Source organism: Salvia splendens, chromosome 22 (genome assembly GCF_004379255.2).
Source record: "Salvia splendens isolate huo1 chromosome 22, SspV2, whole genome shotgun sequence".
NCBI lineage: Eukaryota > Viridiplantae > Streptophyta > Magnoliopsida > Lamiales > Lamiaceae > Salvia > Salvia splendens.
In genome coordinates this window covers 21,509,951-21,535,755 of record NC_056053.1, presented here as the reverse complement: position 1 = coordinate 21,535,755, position 25,805 = coordinate 21,509,951, and the positions used below count along the sequence as shown (strand labels likewise).

At 42.0% G+C, this 25,805-nt stretch overlaps 2 protein-coding genes across 2 annotated transcripts; both read left to right on the top strand.

The window, feature by feature from the left end:
* Positions 1-318: 318 nt before the first annotated feature.
* Positions 319-12,609, top strand: LOC121786478 (NAC domain-containing protein 100-like). The gene is made up of 4 exons (XM_042185121.1): positions 319-693; positions 782-979; positions 11,819-11,889; positions 11,971-12,609. Exons 1-4 carry the CDS (start codon positions 507-509, stop codon positions 12,388-12,390), a joined length of 876 nt encoding a protein of 291 aa, XP_042041055.1. The 5' UTR covers positions 319-506; the 3' UTR covers positions 12,391-12,609.
* A 7,623-nt stretch (positions 12,610-20,232) lies between these two features.
* LOC121787330 lies at positions 20,233-25,670 on the top strand. The gene is made up of 20 exons (XM_042186033.1): positions 20,233-20,554; positions 20,645-20,714; positions 21,191-21,233; positions 21,371-21,448; positions 21,582-21,666; positions 21,813-21,895; positions 22,291-22,348; positions 22,444-22,554; positions 22,834-22,891; positions 22,969-23,065; positions 23,409-23,444; positions 23,527-23,663; positions 23,739-23,809; positions 23,900-23,953; positions 24,047-24,189; positions 24,276-24,410; positions 24,544-24,774; positions 24,860-24,919; positions 24,994-25,269; positions 25,361-25,670. The coding sequence occupies exons 1-20, from the start codon at positions 20,404-20,406 to the stop codon at positions 25,511-25,513; spliced, it is 2,130 nt and encodes a 709-aa protein (XP_042041967.1). The 5' UTR covers positions 20,233-20,403; the 3' UTR covers positions 25,514-25,670.
* The last annotated feature ends 135 nt before the right edge of the window (positions 25,671-25,805 follow it).

The following is a 25,805-nucleotide window of genomic DNA, read 5'->3' as shown; positions in this document are numbered from 1 at the left end:
ATATGGAATTGGATTCAAAGGAATTAGAATGTGTGTAGGCGTATAATGTGAAGATGCTCAATTTTATAATTATTTGGAATTCTAATCATCTACTTTTGATATATAATTTAAATTGTGTAATTGAGATGAATTGAAATTGTAATCCAATCCCGAATCTAAATATTCTGTAGTACTAAACATTGAATTTGGAATAAAGAATTTAGGGGGTGAGTTGTATTTGGAGTTGCTTAGAATAAACGTTTCTTTAATTCCCCCTTAAGCCTATATATTCAATGGAAGCTCATCATGCTGTTTCCTTCCTTCTAATTTCATAGCTTCTCTCACTTCCCCTTAGCCCTTTTCAACCTGAATTCTGTTTCTCCCATTTCTCTTTTTACTTCGCTTCCTCTGCTTGCTTCTTCGATTCATTTCATACAAATTCTCAACTGTTTTCCTTTAATCGCAGAATTTTGATTAAGCTCATCCAAATTGTTAAAGGCTGAAAATCCCCTGTTTCGTTGTTTCCGATGGAAAACAGTTGTGGTATTGTTAAAACTGATGAATTGATGGAACTCCCTCCCGGATTTCGATTCCATCCCACTGATGAAGAGCTGATCACTCATTATCTCTGCAGAAAGGCAATCGACGGAAGCTTTTCCGCCGTAGCTATCGGCGAGGTTGATATGAACAAGGTTGAGCCCTGGGAATTGCCTTGTGAGTTTTCCTCAATTTTTTTGCCTTTTTTAGGAAACATTCATTTGTTGCTTGTATTATTCAATTTCTGGTGTTGATTGATGATTAGGGAGAGCGAAATTGGGAGAAAATGAGTGGTATTTTTTCTGCATGAGGGACAAGAAATACCCGACCGGGCTGCGGACGAACAGAGCCACCGCCGCTGGCTACTGGAAGGCCACCGGAAAAGATACACAGATTTTTCGCGGGAAAATCCTCATCGGGATGAAGAAAACCCTAGTTTTCTACCGCGGGAGAGCTCCCAAGGGCAGTGATGGATCCGCGAATTTCTGACGTTAGTAAATGCTGGTAGAGAATGAAGATTATGACACAAAGAAATTACGTGGTTCGATTTACTGAGGTAAATCTACGTCCACGGGAAGAAAAGGGGGCAGAGTTGTATTGCTTGATCTGTTTTCTACAGCTTACAAATACAAACTTGCTATTTGCTATATGGTCTTTTATCTCTAGAGAGCTTAACCCTCTTCTATCTGATCTAAGTTCTATTTATATCTTGAACTAAGATCGTGGCTTGCATCACCACCCTAAGTCGTGGATGTCGTGTAGGTCATGGCCTAAGATCGTGGATGTAGCGTAGGTCATGGCCTACGATCGTGGCCTGAGTTGACACCACGTGGTAGTGGGTGTGTTGGACATCCTGTATGGGTCCACTAACTCCTTGTTCGGTCGAATACTGAGACCGAACTGCTTTGGTTGCCGATCTGAGAGTAGAGCTTGATGCCGACCTGAGAGCAGAGCTTGATTGGATGGCTTTTACCGAGCTGTAGGCTGAGGCCGAACTCTTTGGTAATGCCGAACTCATACTCCTGCTTTGGTTGCCGATCTGAGAGCAGAGCTTGATAGGTTGGCTTTTACCGAGCTGTAGGCTGAGGCCGAACTCTTTGGTAATGCCGAACTCATACTCCTGCTTTGGGCTTTGGGCTGATGGGCCGTCATTGCTGTTGGGCTTGTTTAGTACGCACCCCATCACTACCCCCCCCGAAAAGCGAAGTGAATCACTTCGGCGAAGCGAGTCACTTCGGCATTCTGAAAAAGGGGACGGGGGAGGCTGAAGTCAGGGGACGTGCCCTGCGCGTGACTGCATTAAATGCGGCATTAAATGCGACAGTAAAATCCGGCCGTCGAATCCTGAAAAGGTGGGATATGAAACGGTGCGATGATTTGAAATCTTTTCCAAATCTGATAAATACCGCCTTTCTTCATCATTTGAACACCTTTGCTATTGGCTTCTTCTGCACTCTCTATCTTTTGCGTGAAAAATTTCCTTCCGCTTTCAAAAATTTCCTCAGGATTTCTTCAAACTTTCAAAGAGTAAGAACCATGTCTGCTTCTTCTTCGTCTGAGTCTGGTAGCGGTAGAAAAGGGGGTAAGGGGTCTTCTAGCCGGAAAGAATCCGGGGAGAAGACCGTAGAGTATTTTCACAGTATCTTGAGTAAGGATACTGTGATATCCCTTTACGAAAAATACTCTTTTCCTGGGGGGAAGGCGGTGGTTCCCGACGATGATCATAGGGCTAACGACCCGCCGGAGGGTTATGCCACCGTTTACGAAGCCTGCTTAGAATGCGGGCTTCGTTTCCCTCTTCCCCCACCTTTTGTAGAGCTTCTTGATTTTTTTCAACTCCCTTTAGGTCAGGTGACTCCGAACTCTTGGAGGCACTTGTCGGCTTTTGCTGCCGAACTCCGTAGGTTAGATAAGGATCTGTCTCTGCGGGCAATCCTTAATTTTTTCCAATTTAAAAGGAAGGGATCTTGGTTTTACTTGATCCCCTTACAGCCGTTTAGGGCATTCTGCAAAACCAAGTGGCCGAAATGGCAAAACCGCTTCTTTTTTTATAATAGGACAGCGGCTCCGGGCTTCCCCTGGAGAGGGCCGAAGTCCGTGATTCCTCATCCTCGGTTAGAACCGTTGGACGAGCTCGATGGCGAGCTCAACAAGATTCCCATAGTTAGGAAACAATACACGGAGTCTGAGCTCGTCAAGGGCGACGTCGTGTTCGACATCTCGTCTTCGGACGAAGAGGCCGAGGGTGAGGATTTTTCTTTACCTTTATGTTCTACTGCTTTAACGAAGAAAACTAACCTTGCTTTCTTGCTTTTTGGCAGTGTACATGCTGAACAAGGCTACCCGAAAATCTTCGGAGTCCAAGGAGCCGGAGAGGCCGAAAACCACCAGCTCGGCGTCTGATGCCGAGAGGACTCCGAAAAGGCAAAAAACCTCTTCGGATCCGAAGAAGCCGGAGTCAACTTCGGCAAAGGGGAGGGGGAAGGCCCAGAAGCCCCCGAGAGCGCCAGAGAAAGACGTGGTCTTGGCGCCTCCTTCGGAACATATCTGTGAGCCGTTTTTATGGCCCACGGACTTCGCCGAGGTGAATTCTCTTCTTGATTTTCTGGCCTTGCTTTTTTCCTGTATTTTTTGTGGTCCCTTTGTTGACTTTTTTCTTTATTCATTTTCAGAGGAACGATATGCTCTCCAAGCTCGTCGCCGTCGAACTCTCCAAAGCGTCCAATGACTATGCTGAGATGCAGAGGAAGTTGGCGGCTGCTTGTCATCGGGCCGAACAGGCTGAGGCTAACTTTGAGAAGGCCAGAGCTGCTAGGATTTCGGCCCAGGATGAAGCTCAGTTTGCCAAAAACCAGCTCGTCATCCAGCGGGAGCAGACGAAACGTCTGGATGCTGCTGCCGTGGTTGCCCAAGGGGAGGCTCTCCGTGTTTACACGGAGAAACTCTTTTTGAGCAGCCAGTTCTCGGCCTTTGTCGGTAGTCTGGTAAGGCTAATTGCCGATAAGGGCGAGCAGGGGGCCGACGTCGTGCTGCCTCTGTACAGCCGAGAGATAGCGGCTCGGCTTCAGAATCTGCCGCTCCTTGAGGAGCTCGCTTCATCTTCGGTCCTGCTTTCTGCAGACCGAGTCCGGAGTTGTCGAGCTGATCGGGACGAGAACCTGGAGGCTATCTTTGCCTCCGTGGGACCCGTTTCACCCGCTTCGACTTACAACGGAGAGGGTGAGGCCGAGCCACTGGAGCGGGAGGCCGAAGTCGATCAGGCCGGGCATCCGGAGAAGGAAGCCGATCAGGAGGCGGAGGCGAGGCCGGCGAGAGGCGAGGCTGAGGCTGAGGTAGCCCAGGAGAAAGGAGCTGTACCAGACCGAGGAGCCGGAGACGAAGCTGGCGGAGTATGATTTCGTCTCCCTTCTCTTTAGTCTAGTTTCTTCCTTGTAAAATGGCCTTGAAGCCCTCCTAGTGTAAAAAATTTTCCTTGTGAATGAAAAATTCTCTACACTTGTCTTCGTATAGCTTTTCGTACTCGCCTTTATTCCTGTTGTATTTTACTATCTGCTCGGTACAGCTGCCGAACTAATATAGCTGCTTTGTACCCAAGGAGATGGAGATACTTCACTGGAAACGGCTGTACTCTTCGGCTTTGGACGAAGCTGAGAGAAGAGCTATAGCCGATCAGACGAAGAATGACGAGCTTCTGGCTCGTTTAGTGAAGCTGGAGGCCGATAATAAGGACTTAGAGTCCGATAAGAAGGATCTGGAGGCCGAGCTGAACACGACCGTTGCTGAGAGGACTGCGTACGAGGATTACATCCGTGTGCGCGGGGGATTGACCATATCAGATGTTCAGAGTCGAGTTGACGAACTGTGGGAGGAATATCATGTACTCCGGAGGAACAATGCGCTGGAGAGCTCGGCTTGCCAACAAGTTGTGAAATCATTACGGCGCTGGGCTTCTCGGTACGACATTGTTCTTTCTCGGCGCCCCTCCATAGAAAGATTCCTTCGGCATGTCGTGCCAACAGATGCTCGCACTCCAGATCAAGCCTCTGGTTCCCTTGTTCAAAATCCTACTTCCAGTCAACAACGAACTCCGGAACAGCCGGAAACGTCAAGACGAGAACGGGCTCAGGAGCAACCGGAATCGTCAAGACAGGGACGGACTGAAATTCGCCGAGGAGTTGTGACTATGAGCGAGCAAGATCAGCAGATGATTATTGCAGAGACTCTTCATCGCCGAGGTGTTAGGACTTCTCGGGCTCGGGGAAGAGGCGTTGGGTCGAGGATAGCATCTCGTCGACCTGCTTATTCTTCATCTGCTCGGAACAACCGAACTCGGCTTCCAGAGGATTTTGCAGATAGGTGGCTTAACTTCAGCAACCCTGGACAGTAGAATAGTCCTTTGTAATAGCGTAACGCCATTTTGTAGGGTAGTTGAGTTGTATGCCGAACAAGATTTGAAAAATGAAATTTTGTTTTCGCTTCTAACACTGTATTTACAGCTTAGCGAAAAAATTTCATCGTACTTGTCCTCGGTCTTATGAAGTAAACTTCTTTGACCGAACTTGGTCCTTGGTCTTATGAAGTAAACTTCTTTGACCGGACTCGTCTTTGGTCTGATGAAATAAACATCTTTGACCGGACTCGTCTTTGGTCTGATGAAATAAACATCTTTGACCGGACTCGTCTTTGGTCTGATGAAATAAACATCTTTGACCAGACTTGGTTTGTGTTCTAATTTGGCGATTTTTGTCGCCGGGATCGAACTTTCCCTTGTCCTAATTCGGCGAGTTTTATCGCGTGGATCGGACTTTCCCAGTTAACCGAAGTGGTCTTATGCAGTAAACCTCTTTGACCAGACATGGTCGTCCCCGGTCTTATGAGGTAAACTTCTTTGACCGAACTTGGTCGTCCTAATTCGGCGAGGTTTATCGCGTGGATCGGACTTTCCCTTATTGCAGTTCGTTTCAGACGAAGTGCTTGTTAAGCTGAATTGCGATCTTGTATCCTCCTTGGAAGCTTGGACTCACAATCGTTGGCTTATTGCAGTTCGTTTCAGACGGACTGCTTGTTAAGCTGACTTGTGGTCTTATATCCTCCTTAGAAGCTTGGACTCACAATAGTCTTTAATAATCGATCTAAAAAGGGGATCAGTCTTTAAAGAACGATATACCTTGGTACCAAGAGACGACAAGCACATAGAGACAAAACACATAGGGAAAAAATGAAAAAGACGAAAGAAAAAGACTTTAAACCTTTTAAAAAACGACAAGTAAAAGGTACAAGTAAAAAACAAACAAATAAAAACACATACCCCTATGACCGAACTAGACACGAGACGGACTGACCGGACTGTCTCTTACAAGTGGTACTTCTTGAGGTTGGAGATGTGCCATGTTCGGGGTACTTGTTCTCCTGACATGTGAGTCAATTTATAAGACCCTTTGCCGAGGACTTCTGACACCCGATATGGACCCTCCCATGTGGGTTCGAGTTTGCCCAGCTTTTCTGCTCGGCTTACTTCGTTGTTTCTCAAGACGAGATCTCCCACTTGAAATTGAAGCTTTTTCACCCTTTGGTTATAATACCGGGCTACTTGCTCCTTATACTTGGCTGCTTTTATGCACGCCAATTCTCTTCTTTCTTCGGCGAGATCTAGTTCTGCTCTCAGTCCGTCGTCATTCATTTCTGAGGAGAAATTTAGAGTTCGGGGACTGGGTACGCCGATCTCCACTGGAATTACGGCTTCAGTGCCGTACACCAGACTATACGGAGTTTCACCGTTGGAGGTTTTGGGTGTAGTTCGGTAGGACCATAGGACTTGAGGGAGATTTTCTACCCATTGTCCTTTGGCTTGTTCTAACCGAGCTTTTAACCCTTTCACCAGAATCCGGTTCGTTACTTCCGTTTGTCCGTTTGCTTGGGGATGGGAGACCGAAGTGAACCGCTGTTGAATGTTCAGCTCTTGGCACCAATTCTTGAACGTCTTGTCGGTGAACTGAGTCCCATTATCCGAGATGAGGATGTGGGGTATGCCAAATCGGCACACTATGTTCTTCCAGACGAAGTCCAATGCCTTTGAGCTCGTTATCGTAGCTAATGGTTCAGCCTCCACCCACTTCGTGAAGTAGTCCACGGCAACGATAAGGAATTTCATTTGCCGAGGAGCTTGAGGAAGTGGTCCCACTATGTCTATGCCCCATTGCATGAAAGGCCAAGGGCTTTGCATAGTGTATAGATCGGTCTGCGGCATCCTTGGGACATTTGCATGAATTTGGCACTTCGTACACTTCTTGACGAGCTGCACTGCCTCTTGTACCATGGTTGGCCAATAATATCCCCATCTCAGAACTTTTTTAGCTAAAGCTCTGGCTCCGATGTGGCTACCGCACGATCCTTCATGAACTTCTCTGAGGATGTAGTCCGTCTCTTCTGGTCCTACGCACCGCAATAACGGCTGGAGGTAAGACTTTCTAAAGAGGACTCCTTCATGAAGTTCGTACCGAAGTGCTCGGCACGTGATCTTCCGAGCTTCTCTCTTATCCTCGGGCAATTGTCCTTGATCCAGATACTGCAAGATCGGCGTCATCCAGTTCGGCGAGCTGGATACTGAATGTACCTCGGCTTCATCAATGCTTCGATGCATTAATTCTTCCGCCTTTGAGCTCGGATCTGAGGCCAATTTACTTAAGGCATCTGCTCGGCTATTTTCCGCTCTGGGAATGCGGATTATCCGAAAATAGGAGAAACTTCGGCTGATGCTTTGCGCTTTGTCCAAATACTTCTTCATTCTCTCGTCACGAGCTTCACTTGTACCCAACATGTGATTTACTATGACTTGTGAATCACAATGGACTTTGAGAGATTTGACGAGCAGACTTTGCGCTAACTGGAGTCCGGCCAGGAGGGCTTCGTACTCGGCTTCATTATTAGTAGTGGGGAATAGGAAACGAAGTGAGTAGGTTACCTCGTGTCCGTCGGGAGCGACAAGTAAAATACCAGCTCCACTTCCCATCTTGTTTGAAGCTCCATCTACGAATCCGCTCCAGCAGTCCGGCGGCTCTACTTCGGATTCCAAGGGCTGTGCTAGTTCGGCATTGGCAGAATTCTTCTGTTCGGCAATAACGGGAATTGCTTGATCGAACTTCGCTTCTGCAAGAAAATCCGCCAAGGCTTGTCCCTTGATGGCTTTCCGAGGTAGATATTCAATTGTGTGCTCTCCCAACTCTATAGCCCACTTGGCGATTCTGCCTGATGCTTCTGGTTTGGTCAACACTTGCCGAAGTGGCAGATCAGTTAAGACGCATACCTTGTGAGCATAGAAGTATGGCCGCAGTCTCCTTGCTGCATTTACTAATGCTAGAGCAATCTTTTCCAGAGGTTGATACCTGGTTTCTGGACCTCTTAATGCTCGGCTTGTAAAATAGATGGGAAGCTGCTTTAGGCCTTCTTCTCGTACAAGCACCGCGCTGATGGTTTGATCCGATGCCGCTAAGTATAAGAATAGTACTTCGGCTTCGGTTGGAGCAGAGAGAATAGGAAGCTCGGCTAGATAACTTTTGAGCTCGTCAAAGGCCTTTTTCTGCTCGGCTCCCCACTCGAACTTTGGTGCCTTTTTCAACACCTTGAAGAACGGCAGTTGCTTTTCGGCTGCTTGGGAAAGGAATCGATTCAGTGCGGCTAGACATCCGGTTAGCCTTTGCACGTCATGTACGAAAAAGCTTGTCTACCATCCTTTGATAAGTGGCTCCGGCATTCTTTAAACCGAATGGCATCTTTTTATAAGCGAAAATGCCGAAATCAGTAATGAAGGCCGTTTTTGAAGCGTCAATCTCATCCATTAAAACCTGATGGTATCCTTTGTATAGATCAAGAAAACAAAAAATTTCAAAGCCTATCAGAGCTTCTACTTTTTTATCTATGTTCGGAAGGGGATAGCAATCTTTGGGACAGTGCTTATTTAGATCGGTGAAATCTATGCACATCCGCCATCCTCCTTCCTTTTTCTTGATCATGACAGGATTGGCCACCCACGAAGGATACTTCACTTCGAATAACACATCCGCCTTCAATAATTGACGGACTTCGTCATGGATGACTTGACTTCGTTCTGCCGCAAAGAGTCTTTGCTTCTGTTTTATCGGCCGGACCGAAGGATCAATATTTAAACGATGAGAGATTACCTCGGGGGGCACTCCGGTCATGTCCAACGGAGACCATGCAAAGACGTCTTTGTACTCCTTGAGGAGCTGGATGGTTTTTTCCCGAAGTAGAGGCGTTCCCGCGAAGCCGATCTTAACCGTTCTGGATGGATCGTCTTCGTACAGCTGAACTGTCATCGAATTCGGCTCCGGTATGACTTCGGTCATTGCCTCTGACTCCGGCTGCTGTGATTGCTATGCTTGGTGGTGCCGATCTGACTGCTCGGCACTTCTAAGCGCAATTTGCAGACATTCCTTTGCTCTCTTTTGGTCACCTCGGATGACCGCTATCCCTCCTTTAGTAGGGATCTTGATGGTGAGGTGATAAGTGGAGCAAATGGCCCGAACTGTGTTGAGCCAGTCTCTTCCCAGGATGACGTTGTACGGGGACCGAGCTTTCACCACGAAAAACTCAATCATCGTACTGGAGCTAGTAGGCGCTTTCCCCACCGTGATCGGAAGGCTGATAATACCTTCAGGGCGGGTGTCCTCCTGGGCGAAGCTCTTCAGGGGAAGCGGAGCCGGGCTGAGCCGAGCTGGGTCCACTTCTAGTTTGTCGAAGCACTCTTTAAAAAGAATGCTGACTGACGCTCCTGTATCCACAAACACCCTGTGGATCAGTTTGTTTGCCACTCCGGCTTGGATGACAATGGCGTCTTGGTGAGGAGAGATGGCCGGGACGGGATCAGCATCCGAGAACGTAATCACTTCGTCCTGCTTCAGCCTTTTATGCGTTGGCTCTTCTCGATTGGAGCCTCTGCGCTCTGACTTCAGGGACGACTTGGTCTTCCCGGCAGGGAGAGCGTCAATAGTCAGGATTACTCCATCATATTGCGGCTCGTCATCGTCTTCGGGATCCGGCTGCCTTTTCGGATCCTGAGGAGCGCAGTTCGCACCTCTCTGCTTCTTATTCTTCTTTGACTGCTTGTTTTGGTATTTTTTCAATGTCCCTGCCCTCACAAGAACATCGATACCTGCAGCCAAGTTTTCTGCACTCCTCGGTATCGTGACCGTGGTCTTGATGGTAGGAGCAGTAGTTATCCTGGGGTCGGCGCGCGGCAGATTTCGTCATCCGCTTTGGCTTTTCGAACAGGTCAGAGTGTAGTTCGAAAATTTCCGCTCTCGGCTTGTTCAGCGGTACGAACTGAGCGGGCGGCTTCTCGGGATTGAGACGGGGTCCCAATCTGTCTTGCACCGGAGTCCTTTGAATCCTTTCAAAAGGAGTTCGGCGAGGATGTCCCTGATCGCCAAAAGGAGTTCGGCGAGGATGTCCCTGATCGCTATGATCGGGCTTCCTCCTGTCTCCTCGGGACGATGAGCTGTCTAACGACCGTTTGCGACGGTCTGCCTCATCGGCCCGGGAGTACTGGTCCGCAATGTCCCACATTTCCTGAGCTGTCTGCGGACCGCACTCAACGAGCTTCCTGTAGAGAGCTCCGGGCAGGATTCCATTTTGGAATGCCGAGATGACAAGCAGATCGTTGAGATCGTCTACTTGCAGGCATTCCTTGTGGAATCTTGTCATAAAGTCGCTGATTTTTTCGTCGCGACCTTGACGAATGGAAAGCAGCTGAGCCGAAGTGATTCGGGCTTCTGCTTTCTGAAAGAACCTCCTGTGGAAGGCATCCATTAGATCTCGGTAAGATCTGATGCTGCCCTGGGGGAGGCTATCGAACCACCTTCTCGCGTTCCCGATGAGCAGCTCGGGAAACAGCTTGCACATGTGGACCTCGTTGAGACCCTGGTTCGCCATGTTATACTGATAGCGCCCCAAGAAATCGTGAGGGTCCACGAGCCCGTCGTAAGTCATCGACGGAGTTCGGTAGTTCTGTGGTAGGGGAGTTCGGGTGATGTCGTCCGAGAACGGAGTCTTCAGTGCTCCGTACACGGCGAATCCGATATCTCGTCGGTATGGAGGAGATTGAGTTCTCCTGTGATTCCGGTACCGAGGAAGAACAGGAATATGTCGGGGTTGAGGATTCTTCTTCCTGGAAGACACGGCACTACTGCGGTAGTGACTTTCATGTCTGGATGAGGAAGGAGAATCCTCCGTTTTCGTCTTCGGCTCTTGGCTCTTTTGTAGGAAGGCTAAGAACTCATCCTGCTTCTCAGCCAAGAACAGCTTGACAGCCTCATTCAAATCAGGCTGCTGGGAAGACTCAGTGGGACGATTTTTGGAGCGGCCTGTTCCTTCGCCATGAGAACTGGTGGTGGATTTATCCCTAGGCTGTTTTCCAGACCTATGGGATGGATTGGCTTCCTCCTGGTTCCCACGGGCAGGAATACGGGTACTCTGCGATCTGGTATGCATTTTTTGGGTGGAAAAAAATGGATCAAAAATTCGCTTTATCACAAATTTTGTTCTCTGATTCCCACAGACGGCGCCAGTGATGGATCCGCGAATTTCTGACGTTAGTAAATGCTGGTAGAGAATGAAGATTATGACACAAAGAAATTACGTGGTTCGATTTACTGAGGTAAATCTACGTCCACGGGAAGAAAAGGGGGCAGAGTTGTATTGCTTGATCTGTTTTCTACAGCTTACAAATACAAACTTGCTATTTGCTATATGGTCTTTTATCTCTAGAGAGCTTAACCCTCTTCTATCTGATCTAAGTTCTATTTATATCTTGAACTAAGATCGTGGCTTGCATCACCACCCTAAGTCGTGGATGTCGTGTAGGTCATGGCCTAAGATCGTGGATGTAGCGTAGGTCATGGCCTACGATCGTGGCCTGAGTTGACACCACGTGGTAGTGGGTGTGTTGGACATCCTGTATGGGTCCACTAACTCCTTGTTCGGTCGAATACTGAGACCGAACTGCTTTGGTTGCCGATCTGAGAGTAGAGCTTGATGCCGACCTGAGAGCAGAGCTTGATTGGATGGCTTTTACCGAGCTGTAGGCTGAGGCCGAACTCTTTGGTAATGCCGAACTCATACTCCTGCTTTGGTTGCCGATCTGAGAGCAGAGCTTGATAGGTTGGCTTTTACCGAGCTGTAGGCTGAGGCCGAACTCTTTGGTAATGCCGAACTCATACTCCTGCTTTGGGCTTTGGGCTGATGGGCCGTCATTGCTGTTGGGCTTGTTTAGTACGCACCCCATCAGGCAGCAAATCCGATTGGGTGTGCCACGAATACAGATTGGAAGGCAATTTCACTGTCGATAAATCAACCAAGGTGAATTAAATAATTTAAGAAGATTGATTCGATTATTTGAACAGAAATTTGTAAAAAACGGTTTTCTCGATTTGTGTGCAGAACGATTGGGTGATCAGCAGGGTGTTTCAAAAGGCAAGTGGAGGGAAAAAGGTACATATTTCCGGTCTGGTTAGGATGGGCTCTGCCGCCGCCGCGCTGCCGCCGCTGATGGAGACGGAATCTGGCCACGTGCACTGCTTCTCCAACACCGATGTTGTTCGTGCTCCGATCAACGATGATTTTTCAATTCCCTCCTCGATTCCGTGGGGGCAATTGGCCTCGGTGCCGGATCCGGCCTTTCTCCGGCATTTTCTCGCTAGCTATGGACGCAGCTTGTCGCAGGAGACTGCGTTGAGTGGTGAGAACTCCTCTGGCGTCTCGAATCTCGACGCCGGAAAGAGGCCGTTTGAGGAACAGGAGAGTGCAGTTGAGCCTCAGGATTTGGAATGCATTTGGGGTTACTCATCACTTCAGATTTAACAAATTATCGGAGCATATTATTATTTTTAGGGTAAAAGGATTATACGTTTACCTAAATATGTTCTATCATGTTGATATTTATCGTTCATTACCCATCGCTTTATTTTTTAGAATAAAATGACATGTAAAATTAAGCATTCCAAATGATGGAACAAAATCAACCATTTTGTAATTTTAAGCAGTTTTTATGTAATATACTTGTATTAACAAGATAGTGAAAGGAATATACGTTGTAGTTTAGTGTATGATTTTGTGTTAATTGCTTTGATTGAACGTGGGAATGGATGGATTCTTGAGTCACATCATTGAAAATATGATCCCTATCAAATCTGCATATTTTAACTAATCCAAATTTGATTTTGGATAAATATATATATAATGTGTGGATTAAGTCAACTTTTTAAACCCTATATATGTGGTGCTCTACCTCACTAAGGTCAAATTTTCTATTGGATTTGGTGATTAAATAATTAATTTTGTTTTTTTATTTTCTTTGGTATGCAATAATTTATTAATATAAGTACATCCCTATACCCGTTAGCTTTGATATACATAATCGCAAAATCAAAACTAGGATGTATTGAGGATCTTTTATATCTTGTTTTATTTGAGGGCCATTCTATGATGGTCATATTAATATGCACACAAATAATTTGTAGACACCTCTCTCGTAAGATGAGAATTGATCAAACAATTTAAAACTAGTAGTAATATATATACAAGATCATGATTGATTGTCTGATCTTTAGTTAAGGATGAATGAGTCATTATTATTTAAACATCCAGGACTTTTTAAGTTACATTACACATTCGTTGTATTTATAGCCGCGAACCATATCCTCAAATACCAAAAGTCTATGACACATTGATACAGACCAAACAGGAGAACTCATCCCAAAAAACTAGCCTATTAGGAGAGAGAGCCCATTTAGTCTATATACCCCACATCAGTTGTTCTCACAACCGATGTGGGAATAGAGTCCGTAACATTCGACCCTCCTTTAAGGGCCAACGTCCTCGTTGGTCACGACCACGTTGGTCACGGCTGGTTCTTTGCCAGGCCACCACTCCGAGTTCTCGTTGGTCACGGCCACGTTGGTCACGGCGGATTCTTTGCCCGGCCACCACTCCGTGGGTCACCACTCCGAGCGGTCCCAAACGCACTCGTTGGTCACGGCGAGTTCGTTGCCCGGCCACCACTCCGAGCCATTTGGGCTCTCAATGAAAGCACCAATTGATACAGACCAAACAGGAGAACTCATCCCAAAATACTAGCCTATTAGGAGAGAGATCCCATTTAGTCTATATACCCCACATCAGTTGTTCTCACAACCGATGTGGGAATTAAGTCCGTAACACACATCAAATTCTAAAGCATAAAGATCAAATATATTTTGGAATGGGCTGATTAGTTGAACGACAACCTTAGCTAAATGATCAAAATTTAGAGTCGAAATAATAACCATACAATAAATATTCAAAACTAGGTACCAAGCACGTGTTATTGCGCAACCTAGTACAAAATGTCCAAGTGCTAAATTGGCCCAACACAATTACTCCACTTATTAGTTTTGTATATATTGAAGGATTAATATGACTCTACATCAAAGTTTTGCTCATTTTTTAAGAAATGGACGACACTTTTGATATCAACGCAAATACGCAATAATATATCATAACTTGAGTTTATTTTCAAATATAAACCGCATCCACTCTTTTATTGAGGATAGTTGCACTGCTAATCGAAAACTATACAAATAATTCGTATAACTTTTGTTAAATTTTACGATGTTTGTTTAGCTTTTTTTTGGACTTAAGAATTCAATACCGAAAACATGCATTGGCCTTCTCTAAATTTGAAAACGACATCTAATAATAACCACTCCATTTTAGATTGGCCATCAAATACTTTGTATCATTATCATGAATGTGACCATAATAGAAAGGGGGTAAACTTTGATTTGATAGTAACACTTTCTTAAATGCTACTCCAATATTAAGATGTGGAAGGAAAAAAATAAACTAGTGAAGTCGGACACAATAAATAAAAAGATTGTCATTCGAGTTGAAGGCATACGTAGCGTGACTACTATCGTGATAATAGATGGCAGACAAATTTCGGATGTGAACCAACACCCCAAAGTTTGAGTTATGACAGAGTTGTCGCACCGTGAATCGACAACAACTCCAAGTACCTAAGAGTGACCACAATAGTTTGGCCACATCTAAGGCCAAGCCACAAATTTGTCCACAGCCTCAAAAATATTTGTCCAGTCTAGTAGTGGACAATCCACAGCCACAAATCTAATTATTTTTATCAATTGTTAGCACAAATCACATTATTTTATCACAAAAAAAACGAAAATTCAAAAAAAAAAATCAACCCGCGTCTAATAGGGCGCCGCGGCCTTACTACCAACGCCGTGTCCAGGCCGACTAGTCGGCCCGCCCGTGTCCACCCCCCCTCGCCGCGGCCCAGCCATGTCCTCGGGCGGTGGCCGCGGCTCCCTATTGTGGACACTCTAAATTGTTGAATTTTTAGACCTTCATATGGTGAGGTTGGTCGACCCCGACACCACCCACCATTTGTATCTTGGATTTGCGGCAACATCAAATTATGGGACAAAAAGGTGCTAAGTCTTGATTTTGGTAATATGCCAATTATTTACATGCTCATGTGAAACTAACGTGTGCTGAGTTTTGGAGATTGAACATATTGTTACTTGGGTATTGTGTTATGTCCGTAATCTATTATTGTGTTTGGAAAATTAGTTAAATTTGTAAGCAATGATCTCATGAAGATTTTTTTTGGTTGTATCTAATACGACAACATGGAAACTATATGTGGCACTGATGCGTTAAACGATCATAAAGTAAGTAATATCGTTTCATTGAAAAATATGCAATATACGATCAGATTTATTCGATATGGAATAATTGTAAACAAATTCAAATTTTTTATTTTCCGCCTGAATTTAAAATTGCAATGAGTACCGTAATTTGATGATGATTTTTCCAAGAATTTGCTAATTATTAATTACATTGCATATAAACGATTATACAGTTATATATAATCCTAAATCTAAGTGGTGTGAATTGAATATCTGGTAAAACTCACAACAGTGAATTTTATGTAACACACCTCAATTACTCATTCATTTCAGCCACCAACAAATATTATAAGCCTTACACTTTGTTCAATGTTCATATCCTAAAACAATTTGAATTCTACAAGAATTAAACTTCTCATATTTTTTTTCCATTTTCTCGTAATTTTGAAAATTCAAGAAAATTTGGATTCCCTACGATATGGAGTAAATATTTTTCTAAATTTAGTTCAAGAGGATAGAATCATAGACCTCATTTTGTACGAATTTGGGGCCTAAACTACTATACTACTTACATACCTTTCTTTAATCAATACTATTAATTAAATTAATGAAATAATTAATTAACATCTGTATCACTGTATGATCCCTAATCTACTTCCCTTATTGGATTGTTTGATCACCAATAAAAACTACCTTTTGTAATTAAATACTCCACATGATTTATTATCTCAAGTGATATACCATTTCGCCCTCATTGGACGAAAGAAACTAATGCAAAAAAAAGAAAAAAAAAGAAGGGTATCGTGAATAATATTCATCGTAAAAAACATAGCCTAAATATTCAACTCATGCGACCATGGCCATTTCATATATTCGATAAATTAAGCAGAGGCTTAATTAATTATTTTTGTTTGAGTGAGTATTGTATAAATATAGAGAGTGTTTTTAAGAATGTTTAATTATTAATTAGGGTAATTTTGTATGAGTGTGTGGGTAGGGTAACCAATATTGGGTTGGTATTACCCGATACTCGCCACATTCAATAAGATACTACCCACTCCTAACCTGCATCCCAATATTTGCTGGTATCAACCAGGGGCGGACGCAGAAAAAACTGATTATAAGGACTGAACTGTATAATTTTTAATAGTCAATAATCGACATATATATATTACTAATATACTACACCCTCCGTCCCAACTTAATTGTCACATTTCATTTGAGGTCCTCAAACCGAACCGAACCGGCCGAACCGGTCCAGAACCACGAACTAACAAAGAGAAGATAGACCTCAGGAGCTAAGTAACAACCCAAGGGGTACTTGAGAGAACATCAGACAACGTGTAGGAAGCAAGAGGCAGCACCCACCTATTTCATGTGTTTCGCAAGTCTTCAAATCTAGTGTCAACCCTCCCACTCTTCGATAACATTCCAATCCTCCAGAATTTCCCACGGTGAGAAGGGGAAGTGAGGGCACCATCCTCTAGTCCACGTGCCAAGGAGCCAAAACAATCGACTTTTCTCAAACTCACAATCTTGTCACGGATATTCCAAATAGACCATGAAGTGACATAAAAGATATAGATCTAAAGCTTCTTGTCAAAGCGTCTAAAAGGTAATCCTAGCTAAGACATGGTACATCCCATTAAATATGAAATATTTATTTTTCAGGAATTTATATAGGCTTGTTTTGTGAATTGAGAAGAGAGAATAAAGTAGGATAAAAGAAAAATTAGAGAAAATTTAATTTCTATTTTCGGAAATATTTCATTTTTAATAGAAAAAAACATTTCTCCATCAAGCTTCCTCCCCATGCTCTCTATAAGCGGTGCATAACATTCTCCAACTCACCCCATATCTCAAAGGCCTTGTCCCAAGAGGTAAACACTTTCGAACCATCTCCATTTAAGTCCAAATCATCTAACAATAAGAGAGATGATGAGACCACAATAGTAAATGAGAATACATGACAATTTGTCTTATTAAGGGGTGTAGGCAGGGGATCTTCCATCAGCGCCGAAGAACCCATGTAGACGTGAAGACGTCTTCCATCAGGTATTGACGCGTCTCCGCCCATTTATTTAGTAATGTCACCATTTATTCTCTAATGCTTATACATTTGATTCATGACCAGCATAGTTCCAAAAACTTTTAACGTTTTTCACCGGTAGATCCAATGTCTATTCCCGCGCTGATTTGTAGACACTTCAATGGGTGGAACAGTTAGCCTAAGAGTGTCCACAATGGGGGAGCCGCGGCCCGCGGCTCGGCGCGCGGCCCCCCATTGCAAAGGTCGAGAGCCGGGGCGGTGAGGCGAGAATCGTGGCTGAGCCACGGCCGCGGCCTTCACGCGGCTGAGCCGTGTGAGCCGCGGCCCTCCCATTGCAAGGGCCGCGAATCGCGGCTGGGCCGCGGAAATTTATTTTTTATTTTTTTTAATTTTCAAAATTTTGTTATAAATATACTACATTTCCACTCCATTTTCCAACTCCATTTTACTCTCATTTTCCTCCAATCTTCCCTTCCAACTTCAATTTAACCTTGTAATTATGGATTCCGACGATGAACAATTCCAACAAGCGGTAGATCTAGAGTTCCAAAACCTTGTTGCGGCGGTGCAACGTGAAGCGGAAGAGGCAGAAGAGGCGGCGGAGGCGGCGGTGGCAGTTGGCCGGCCATTCCATCATCGGCGATTTTTCGATCGTGATCATGTCGGGGCAGACCGCAGGTTGATGGAGGACTACTTCAACGACAACGCCCGTTATCCGCCAGAAGTTTTCCGTCGGCGATTCAGAATGTCGAAAAATCTCTTCGTCCATATAGCGACGTGTTTGGCGCAGCGGTTCAGGTGCTTCAACTTGCGATATGATGCCACCGGCCGACCCGGCTTGTCAACTTGATCCAGAGGTACACCGATATGCGGAGCCAAATATCGCATGATTCACTGCAGGTTGATATGGTTGAAGAGGTCTGGAACCGTAGAAGGGGCGCTACAGAGTGATTTGGGTTTCCGGCTTGTTGTTTTTAAATTATGTCACTTTCGTTGTATAATTTTCCTATTTCAATATAATACAACGAAGTTATTGTTACATTTTTCTAGATTGTGAATTTTCTAATTTACAATCCACATTATTTTACTTTAATTAAATTTATAAATATCATAAATTTAAAACTAATAAAATTTATTAGACTTAAATTAAAAAATAATATTAAAAAAATAAACAAATTAATTTTTTTTAAAGAGGGCCACATTTGGTGGCCCTTGTTATTTTTGATAGTTTTGTTGACTTTACCATTACGGAAGCCACATGAGAGCCACGAATGGTGGCCGGGCCACAAATGGTGGCCTTCAAGGGCCACCATTGTGGACACTCTAAGGATTCAAAGCTGCTCCATACCTAAAGGCAGGGATGGATCCTTGATTACTTTGTTAAGGGTGAACAAGTCACATGCCACTCGCCAACACCCTTTAGATTTTTAACTATTTTAGTATATTGAACTCTATATTTTTGCCTTTAGATTTTTAACTATTTTAGTATATTGAACTCTATTTTTTTGTCTTTAATACTAGTACTATTACCTCTGCATTTGAAAAATAGAAACATTTGAAAAACCACGAGTTTTAATGAACAATGTGTAAAATAAGAGAGGAAATTGATAAAGTAAGAGAGATGTGGAGAAAAATGAGTAAAGTAAGAGAAATGAAGAGAAAAAGTAGTGGAAATAGAATTAGTGTATTGTGAGGTCACTTCTTAAAATAGAAAGTTTAGAAAGTCTCTCTTTTTAATGTTACTTACTTCACCTAATTTTCTTATTAATGAAATTTGATGTATAACAAATACAAAAATAAATGAAAGTTGAAAGATTACTCGTTAAACGAATTTGGATCGTTTGCATAATACCCCATTAATATTTGTAGGAGACAACTATCATGTAAAACTAAAATAGAAATTTATATATTTTTAAATATTACTCACTCTGTTCCATTTAAGATGACCTCTTTCGTTTTCACACGTGTTTTGAAAAAATCATAATAAATAGTTAAAGTAGAGGAAAAGTAAATTTATATATTTTTAAATATTAATCACTCTGTTCCATTTAAGATGACCTCTTTCGTTTTCATACGTGTTTCGAAAAAATCATAATAAATAGTTAAAGTAGAGGAAAAGTAAAGTAAGAGAAAGAATAATGTAGAAGAAAGTCTGTTTTCCATATTATTCTCTCTCTTAATTTACTTTTCTTCCAATTTAACTATTTATTATGATTTTTACTAAACACGTGTAAAAAATGAAATGAGTTATCTTAACTGGGACGGAGGAAGTAATATTTAATATTTATGTACTATAGTCCGCCCCAAAAAGATGAAATTCTAGCTCCACCAATAGTCTTACCACCCAAATAATCGATATTTTCCAACCAAAAGTATACTCCTTCAGTCCATTTTAAGGTATTTAAGTAATTTTTTTATCTCTTACTTTCCTTTATTTCTATTTTAATTTTATACATCAACTTCTTAATTTGTATTCAAACGAAACACTTTAACTTACTTGAGACAGATGGAGTATCAAATTAAAAGTGATTTATGAGAATTTTAACAAAATCTCAAATTCATAAATCTGCACGGAGAAATTTGCATAAGAAAATGTAATTTGTATTTATCAGTGTCGATTTATTGTTCAATGCTTTTTACTGCTGTGTATATAATGTAGTTTGATTTATATAATGTTAGAAAATATAATGCCAAAAATAAAAGATTAGTAAAATAAACAAAAGACTCGAATAACTATAAGTACATTATATTATGCTTAGGTATGATTCATCATGTCATGTATGATAGGTCATTATATAGGTAATACATACTTCTAATCCTATTAAATACTTATAAAAATATGATATGAATATTTATAAATTGGAGTAGTAATTAATTTTAAAAAATCTATTCTCATATTGTTGTGATTTTAATATATCTTCCAACATATAATGATTAAATTCAATACTATATCGAAGTCATCGCTATCTTCTTGTTATTCATAAATCAGCCCCTAATTTGCACCAATAAATTCAATCGAAGATTCTCTGCAGTGTGTAGGGATCTCCATCGAGGTTTTAGTACAAAAATTTTCTATTACAAACAACTATAAAAACAGTCTCTCTTCACTCTCCAATCAAGAATCTAGCGTTCATGGCAACTCCAGGCCGGCAAAACCTTCCCAACAATCCACCCACAATTTCTTCCATCAAACACTATTACATCCCTCTTCTACTCCTCGCCACCTCTGTTTTCTTCCAGCTCGTCGTCTTGCCTCGCAGTTTTCCCCCATCTCACTACGATGGTACGCCGCCACACCCTTTAATTCCGCCCTATTTAAGTTTAATTTTTGTTGGGTTTTTTCCAATTTACTTTTTTTTGTTTGAATTTCTAGTTTTGGGGATTCCCAAGTATAGCTCCGTCGAAGAAGTCACTCAGGCCTACGAGAAGATCACCTCTAGATGGTAAATTTGATTACAAGTTTAATTTTTTCACTTTTATTTTATTTGATTTTTCCTGAATATGGTAAATTTGATTACAAGTTCACATTTTTCACCTTTATTTGATTTGAATTTTCCTGAATATGCATCTCTTAGTGCTGTTGCCTTTTTGCTGTTGCTTCATTTGGAAGCAAGTTCAGTTTTTGTGGTTCTTAGTAAATGTATCCATAGAAAAATTGCATAATTGACTTGTCTATATGTAGGAAGATATCCCATATAATGAAGTAGAAGAGCTAATATTCTTGGCATTGTAATCAAGCATCTTAGGTAATTTGAAGTAATCATGAATGTTGGACATAAGACATGAGAAAGTTTCTCACACTATGTTTTGATGTAAAATTCGACTTCATTGAGCATTGTAGTTGAACTGGGCATTGTGTGAAATTATCATCCTGGCATTATTTGATGATGTAGTTGAACTTACTTTATCATTGATTCAGGAACTCAAGTGTAACAGTTCCTCCAGAAGTCGATCTTGTCAAGGTATGCAGCATTAATGTTGCTTTAGTTTAAGTCTAATTGACATATTTTCTTTGGTTCAGTTTATGCATTTAATGTGAGGAAGCTTTTGAAACATTGAATTCAGTTGACATTGCTTTATAATGTGGCTGGTTTTGCAGGTTCAATATGCTTATGAGTTGCTAACAAATCAGTTGTTGAAGAGAGACTATGACATATTTAGCATTGATGAATACATTGTATGGTTTTATCCTTTAGTCGTCATATTATTGAATCTCCCCCCTTTCTGCTTAAGCGATTCTTCATATATACTCTTATCATATTTTTACAGAATGCTCATTTTAATACGATTTCCATTTTTCTGATTTATAGGATGTTGTTGACAAAGTCAACGAGCAGCATTCTGGGAAACATTTATCTGAAATTGACCTTCCACTTATAGAGGCCGCTTCCTTTGGTTGGTTGAAATCTTCTATACTATATGATTTTTTGTCATGCTTTATCTCGCTTTCGCAGTATATATGGTTTTACCTTGCTTTTGATAATCTTGCATGTATATACCGGTAAAAATGTGATTTCTTATATTTCTGCTAATCATCTTAGATCCTGTCGATCAAGATCTGGAGGTCATCAAATCCGAGAACTTCTCATCCATATTTGAAGATGACAAGCCACTTCTGCTGCAGGTATGACTAGCATATCTTGCAAATAGATTTGTCTGAATTTCACAATTCCCAAATCCTAACTCACATTTTATGGTTAGCTTCCCAGAACAACATTAGAAGTATATTTGTTTATCCTGGCACACAATATCTTGTTATTTTAATTGCACCTTTTCACTCCTCCAATTTCTATTTTGGAGCTGGATGTTGATGTATTTCTCTTTTACTTTATTCTGACTGTGGGTTCCCATATTTGTTTGTGCTTGCATCTCGCACTGGCTCCATTTATCCCTTCATAACTAGTTGAAATTTTAGCATTAAACTATTACTTTTATCTCTATTTGCAGATCTGTGCATGTCTGATATTCTAAAATTTCTACTGATATTATTTGTGTGCTCTATCATTTGATCTGGTTCAGATAATTTCTACTGTAAGCAAGCGCTCGTTGGAGTTTTCGGCTACTTGGAAGCGAATTGGCAAGTTTCCCTAGTTTTATACCTCAATTCTATTTTAAGCTGCAAGTTTTTATTTTCCTTTCTCACTCTTTTTTTGTTTTGTTTGAACAATTTAGTCAGTTTACTGGACGGGGTTGCAAATACCGCAGTGGTTGAACTTAGTGATGTCAAGCTTGCTGCATATCTAGCTGAAAAAAAGTCCAGTGGTCAACCTTTGTTTAGAAATGGTAAGACTAGTTGACCACTTTATCACTGTTGCAGGTTGAATTATGTGCACATTTGAGATAGAATTAGTTTCGACAGATTCATCGCTTATGCATATCCATACTTATGTGGCTTTGTATGAAACCTCCAATTGGCATTTGGTATGAAAAGCTTAATTTAATATAGCAGTACTTGATTATAAATTTTAGTAACGAGGATAAGAAATACTCAATCATGAATCTTATCAATCATGAAAAGTAAAGCTCCCTTCGTATTTTGATTTCTTGTCCAACAATGTGCAGGACTTCCAACAATTTTGGGTTTCCCACCCGGGTGTAAAAGTTCCAGCTGTCTTTATAGGTGTGGATCCTCTTCAAAAATGGTTTCTTTATGCAAACTTTTGACTTTCTGTTGCCTTAATGAGTATACTTGCTTAGGTATGAGGATGAGCTCTCTGTTGATGCAGTAACAAATTGGTTGGCTACAAGCATCCTAAATTTACCTCGTATTCCTTATCATTCAAAGGAGTCACTGGTAATCCATCAGATTTACATGCACCACATTAGTAGTGTTAATTTGAAATCCTTTTTCAATTTTTTTCCACCCCCATCTGGATTCTCTCTGTTTAGTTATGAAAGTTATTTGATTGGCCATATTGTTTTGCAATACTGTCAAGTTTGCATATCTTTTTATACTTATGTGGCATTTCCATTGTCACTATGTGTTGTGTTTTCAAGATTTTGATTTCTGTTTCCACCAACTTTTTTCAAATCTTGGGTAAAACGTCTGCGTTTTATTTCAAACTATCATTACAATATAATATTGTGTAGATTCCCCTTCTGATATTCACATTTAATATGAATTTTGATTTTATCAGGTGCAAAATTTTCTGGTTAAGAGTAAACCTCATCAGGTATTGTCAAGTCACTTATTTTAGGAACAATACATTATTTTATGGACACAGGTTAATTCGTATGAGGGCTTTTTCCTTGTAGGTTAAGGTGATTCTCATCTCAAAAACGGGTGAGCGTGCTACTCCATTCATTCGCCAGGCTACCAGAACTTACTCGCCATATGCCACCTTTGCCTTTGCTATGTGGAGACAAGAGGAATCCGCTTTCTGGTGGAATATGTATGTATACTCTTTTCTGTTTTCTCCTTCTCCTGCGCATATTTTTGTAGTTGTTTCATATTTCTCAGCAAACAGGTTTGGTGTGGAGTCCGCTCCCGCAATAGTATTTGTGAAAGATCCAGGAGTCGAACCTGTGGTGCATGAAGGTGTGCACCAGCTCGTCTTCCATCCTTGTTGAGTTGGACAAGTCTGTTCAAATTTAATTTGTTACATGCTAACAGATCTATAATTTTCAGGACATATCAACAGTTCGACGTTTATAGATCTCATGGAGAAAAACAAATATCACGGTACATGTTTCGTTTCGTTAATTGAGACACTTTCTAAAGCAATGTAATCAGTCACAGTAGGCAAGTTTCTGAACCTTGTGTTGCTTCTTGCAGTGCTTCCCCAGTTGAGAAGCCTGACCTCGATGGAGTTAGGTTGTGACGTCAATGGCCATTCACGTGCTGGGAAAGATACCAAGATATGGTATTGTGCCCTTGTTGCTGGAAGGCCAAGCCCAGAACTCAGTAAAATGCGCCAAGTGAGGATACTTTATAATCGAGTATTTTATTCCCTTTTCCATGGTAGACTATGGCGTAAAGTGAAGTAACTGACATTTTTTTACAGACCATGCGCAAAGTACAAGATAAACTTACGGATACGACAGGCACAGTTGATCAAGAACCCGCATCTGCTCCAGCTGCGTCAGCACTTGAACAAAAACGACTAACATTTGCCTGGCTAGATGGGGAGGCCCAGAATGTGAGCCTCGGTCCTTCTCTTTTCACTTTGATCGTTTTGTATTCTGGGATGATTTTGTAGTTCAGTAATTACACGGGAGCGCTTTTTTGCATCACATGCTGTAGTTTTAAGGGGAGGTGATATTTTCTTGCAGAAATATTGTTTCTTCAATCTCCATTCTGAAGATAGCTTTGAGACGTGTGGGCCTAGACGCAGTATGGTGGATGCAGCTCGTTTGTTTATAGTGCGATACGAGAGGTTCCCTAGGGATGAGAAGCTAGACGCGAAGAAACAGGAGCACATCTTGCATTCTTGGTATCAGACTGAATCTGATCCGGTGTCAACACTGGTTGCCAAGTACAATGGCACAAGCGAAACTTCTGAGGTTAAGAGTTCTTCGAAACTCATATTAATTCACATGATTAGTAAACAATGCTTATGTTACCATCTTCAAATTTACTTGGCCTCAGATCATAAGCTGGATTTCTCGAATAATTTCTGATGGCGACTCCAGAGAGATCCCTCCTTTTGTAAGTCGGTTCCTCCCTCACGTGAAAGGATGAGATCGAATTTGTGTTGCTCAAATGTGCTTGTGTTTCTGCAGAGAACAAAAGCTCCGGAGCTGGTTCCTGAGGAGGCCGATCAGAGCTGGACGCAGAACACCAAAAGGCTCGTCCCTTCAGGAGGCAACATCAAACACTTGGCCAGCAGCTTCAAATCCCGTTTCACTGATCACCTCGGTGATCCAAGAATCGGGCCATCTCTGCTTCTGCTAGCTTTGATGTCATCTGGCTACATTTGGCTAAATAAAAACCGATCAGCTCAAACTCAAACTCAAACTCAATCCAACGACAGCCAAAACGAGTGCGATCAAACAAAGGTCGGGTAACTTCTACCTACAGGCTCTATTTTAGCGTTTAATAAAAGACGCTTACGCATAATCTTGTGTTGACTGCTCGAACTGGTTGCAGGAAGAGGAGAAACGAAAGCAGGAAGAGGAGAAACGAAGGCGAATGAGAGGTAAAAGAGGGAGTGTATCCAACCAGCTTATCCCTCCGTCCACCACTGATTTTGATCCCAAAAATGCAGAGCAAGTAGCGTTCTCTGACTCTGATTCCGAATAGTAGGATTCAAGAATCGCTTTCATGCATTTTTACACAAGAAACGCTGTTCAGGAACACGCTAATTGGCCTCACTTTTTGCTTTTCTATCTATATTGCAACATTAGATTTTTAGGTATAACAAATAATTTGATTTATAGAAATGAGTTTTAATGTACTATATTTTGCATGAATCTTTTATTTACGATAATTTCGCTATATCAGTATTTCAGCGTTTTGAAATTCTCTACGGGTATATATGCAACTAGTACTAATATACACACTACATACACATTATACACATGCAATGTGTATT

Bases quoted from the DNA above. Each gene is read 5' to 3' on its own strand.
- LOC121786478 (XM_042185121.1), top strand. From the start codon at position 507: ATGGAAAACAGTTGTGGTATTGTTAAAACTGATGAATTGATGGAACTC. The intron at 694-781 runs GTGAGTTTTCCT...ATTGATGATTAG, and splicing joins TGAGCCCTGGGAATTGCCTT to GGAGAGCGAAATTGGGAGAA. The intron at 980-11,818 runs GCAGTGATGGAT...GCACCCCATCAG, and splicing joins CCGCGGGAGAGCTCCCAAGG to GCAGCAAATCCGATTGGGTG.
- LOC121787330 (XM_042186033.1), top strand. From the start codon at position 20,404: ATGGCAACTCCAGGCCGGCAAAACCTTCCCAACAATCCACCCACAATT. The intron at 21,667-21,812 runs GTTGGTTGAAAT...TAATCATCTTAG, and splicing joins TATAGAGGCCGCTTCCTTTG to ATCCTGTCGATCAAGATCTG. The intron at 22,892-22,968 runs GTGTGGATCCTC...ATACTTGCTTAG, and splicing joins AGTTCCAGCTGTCTTTATAG to GTATGAGGATGAGCTCTCTG.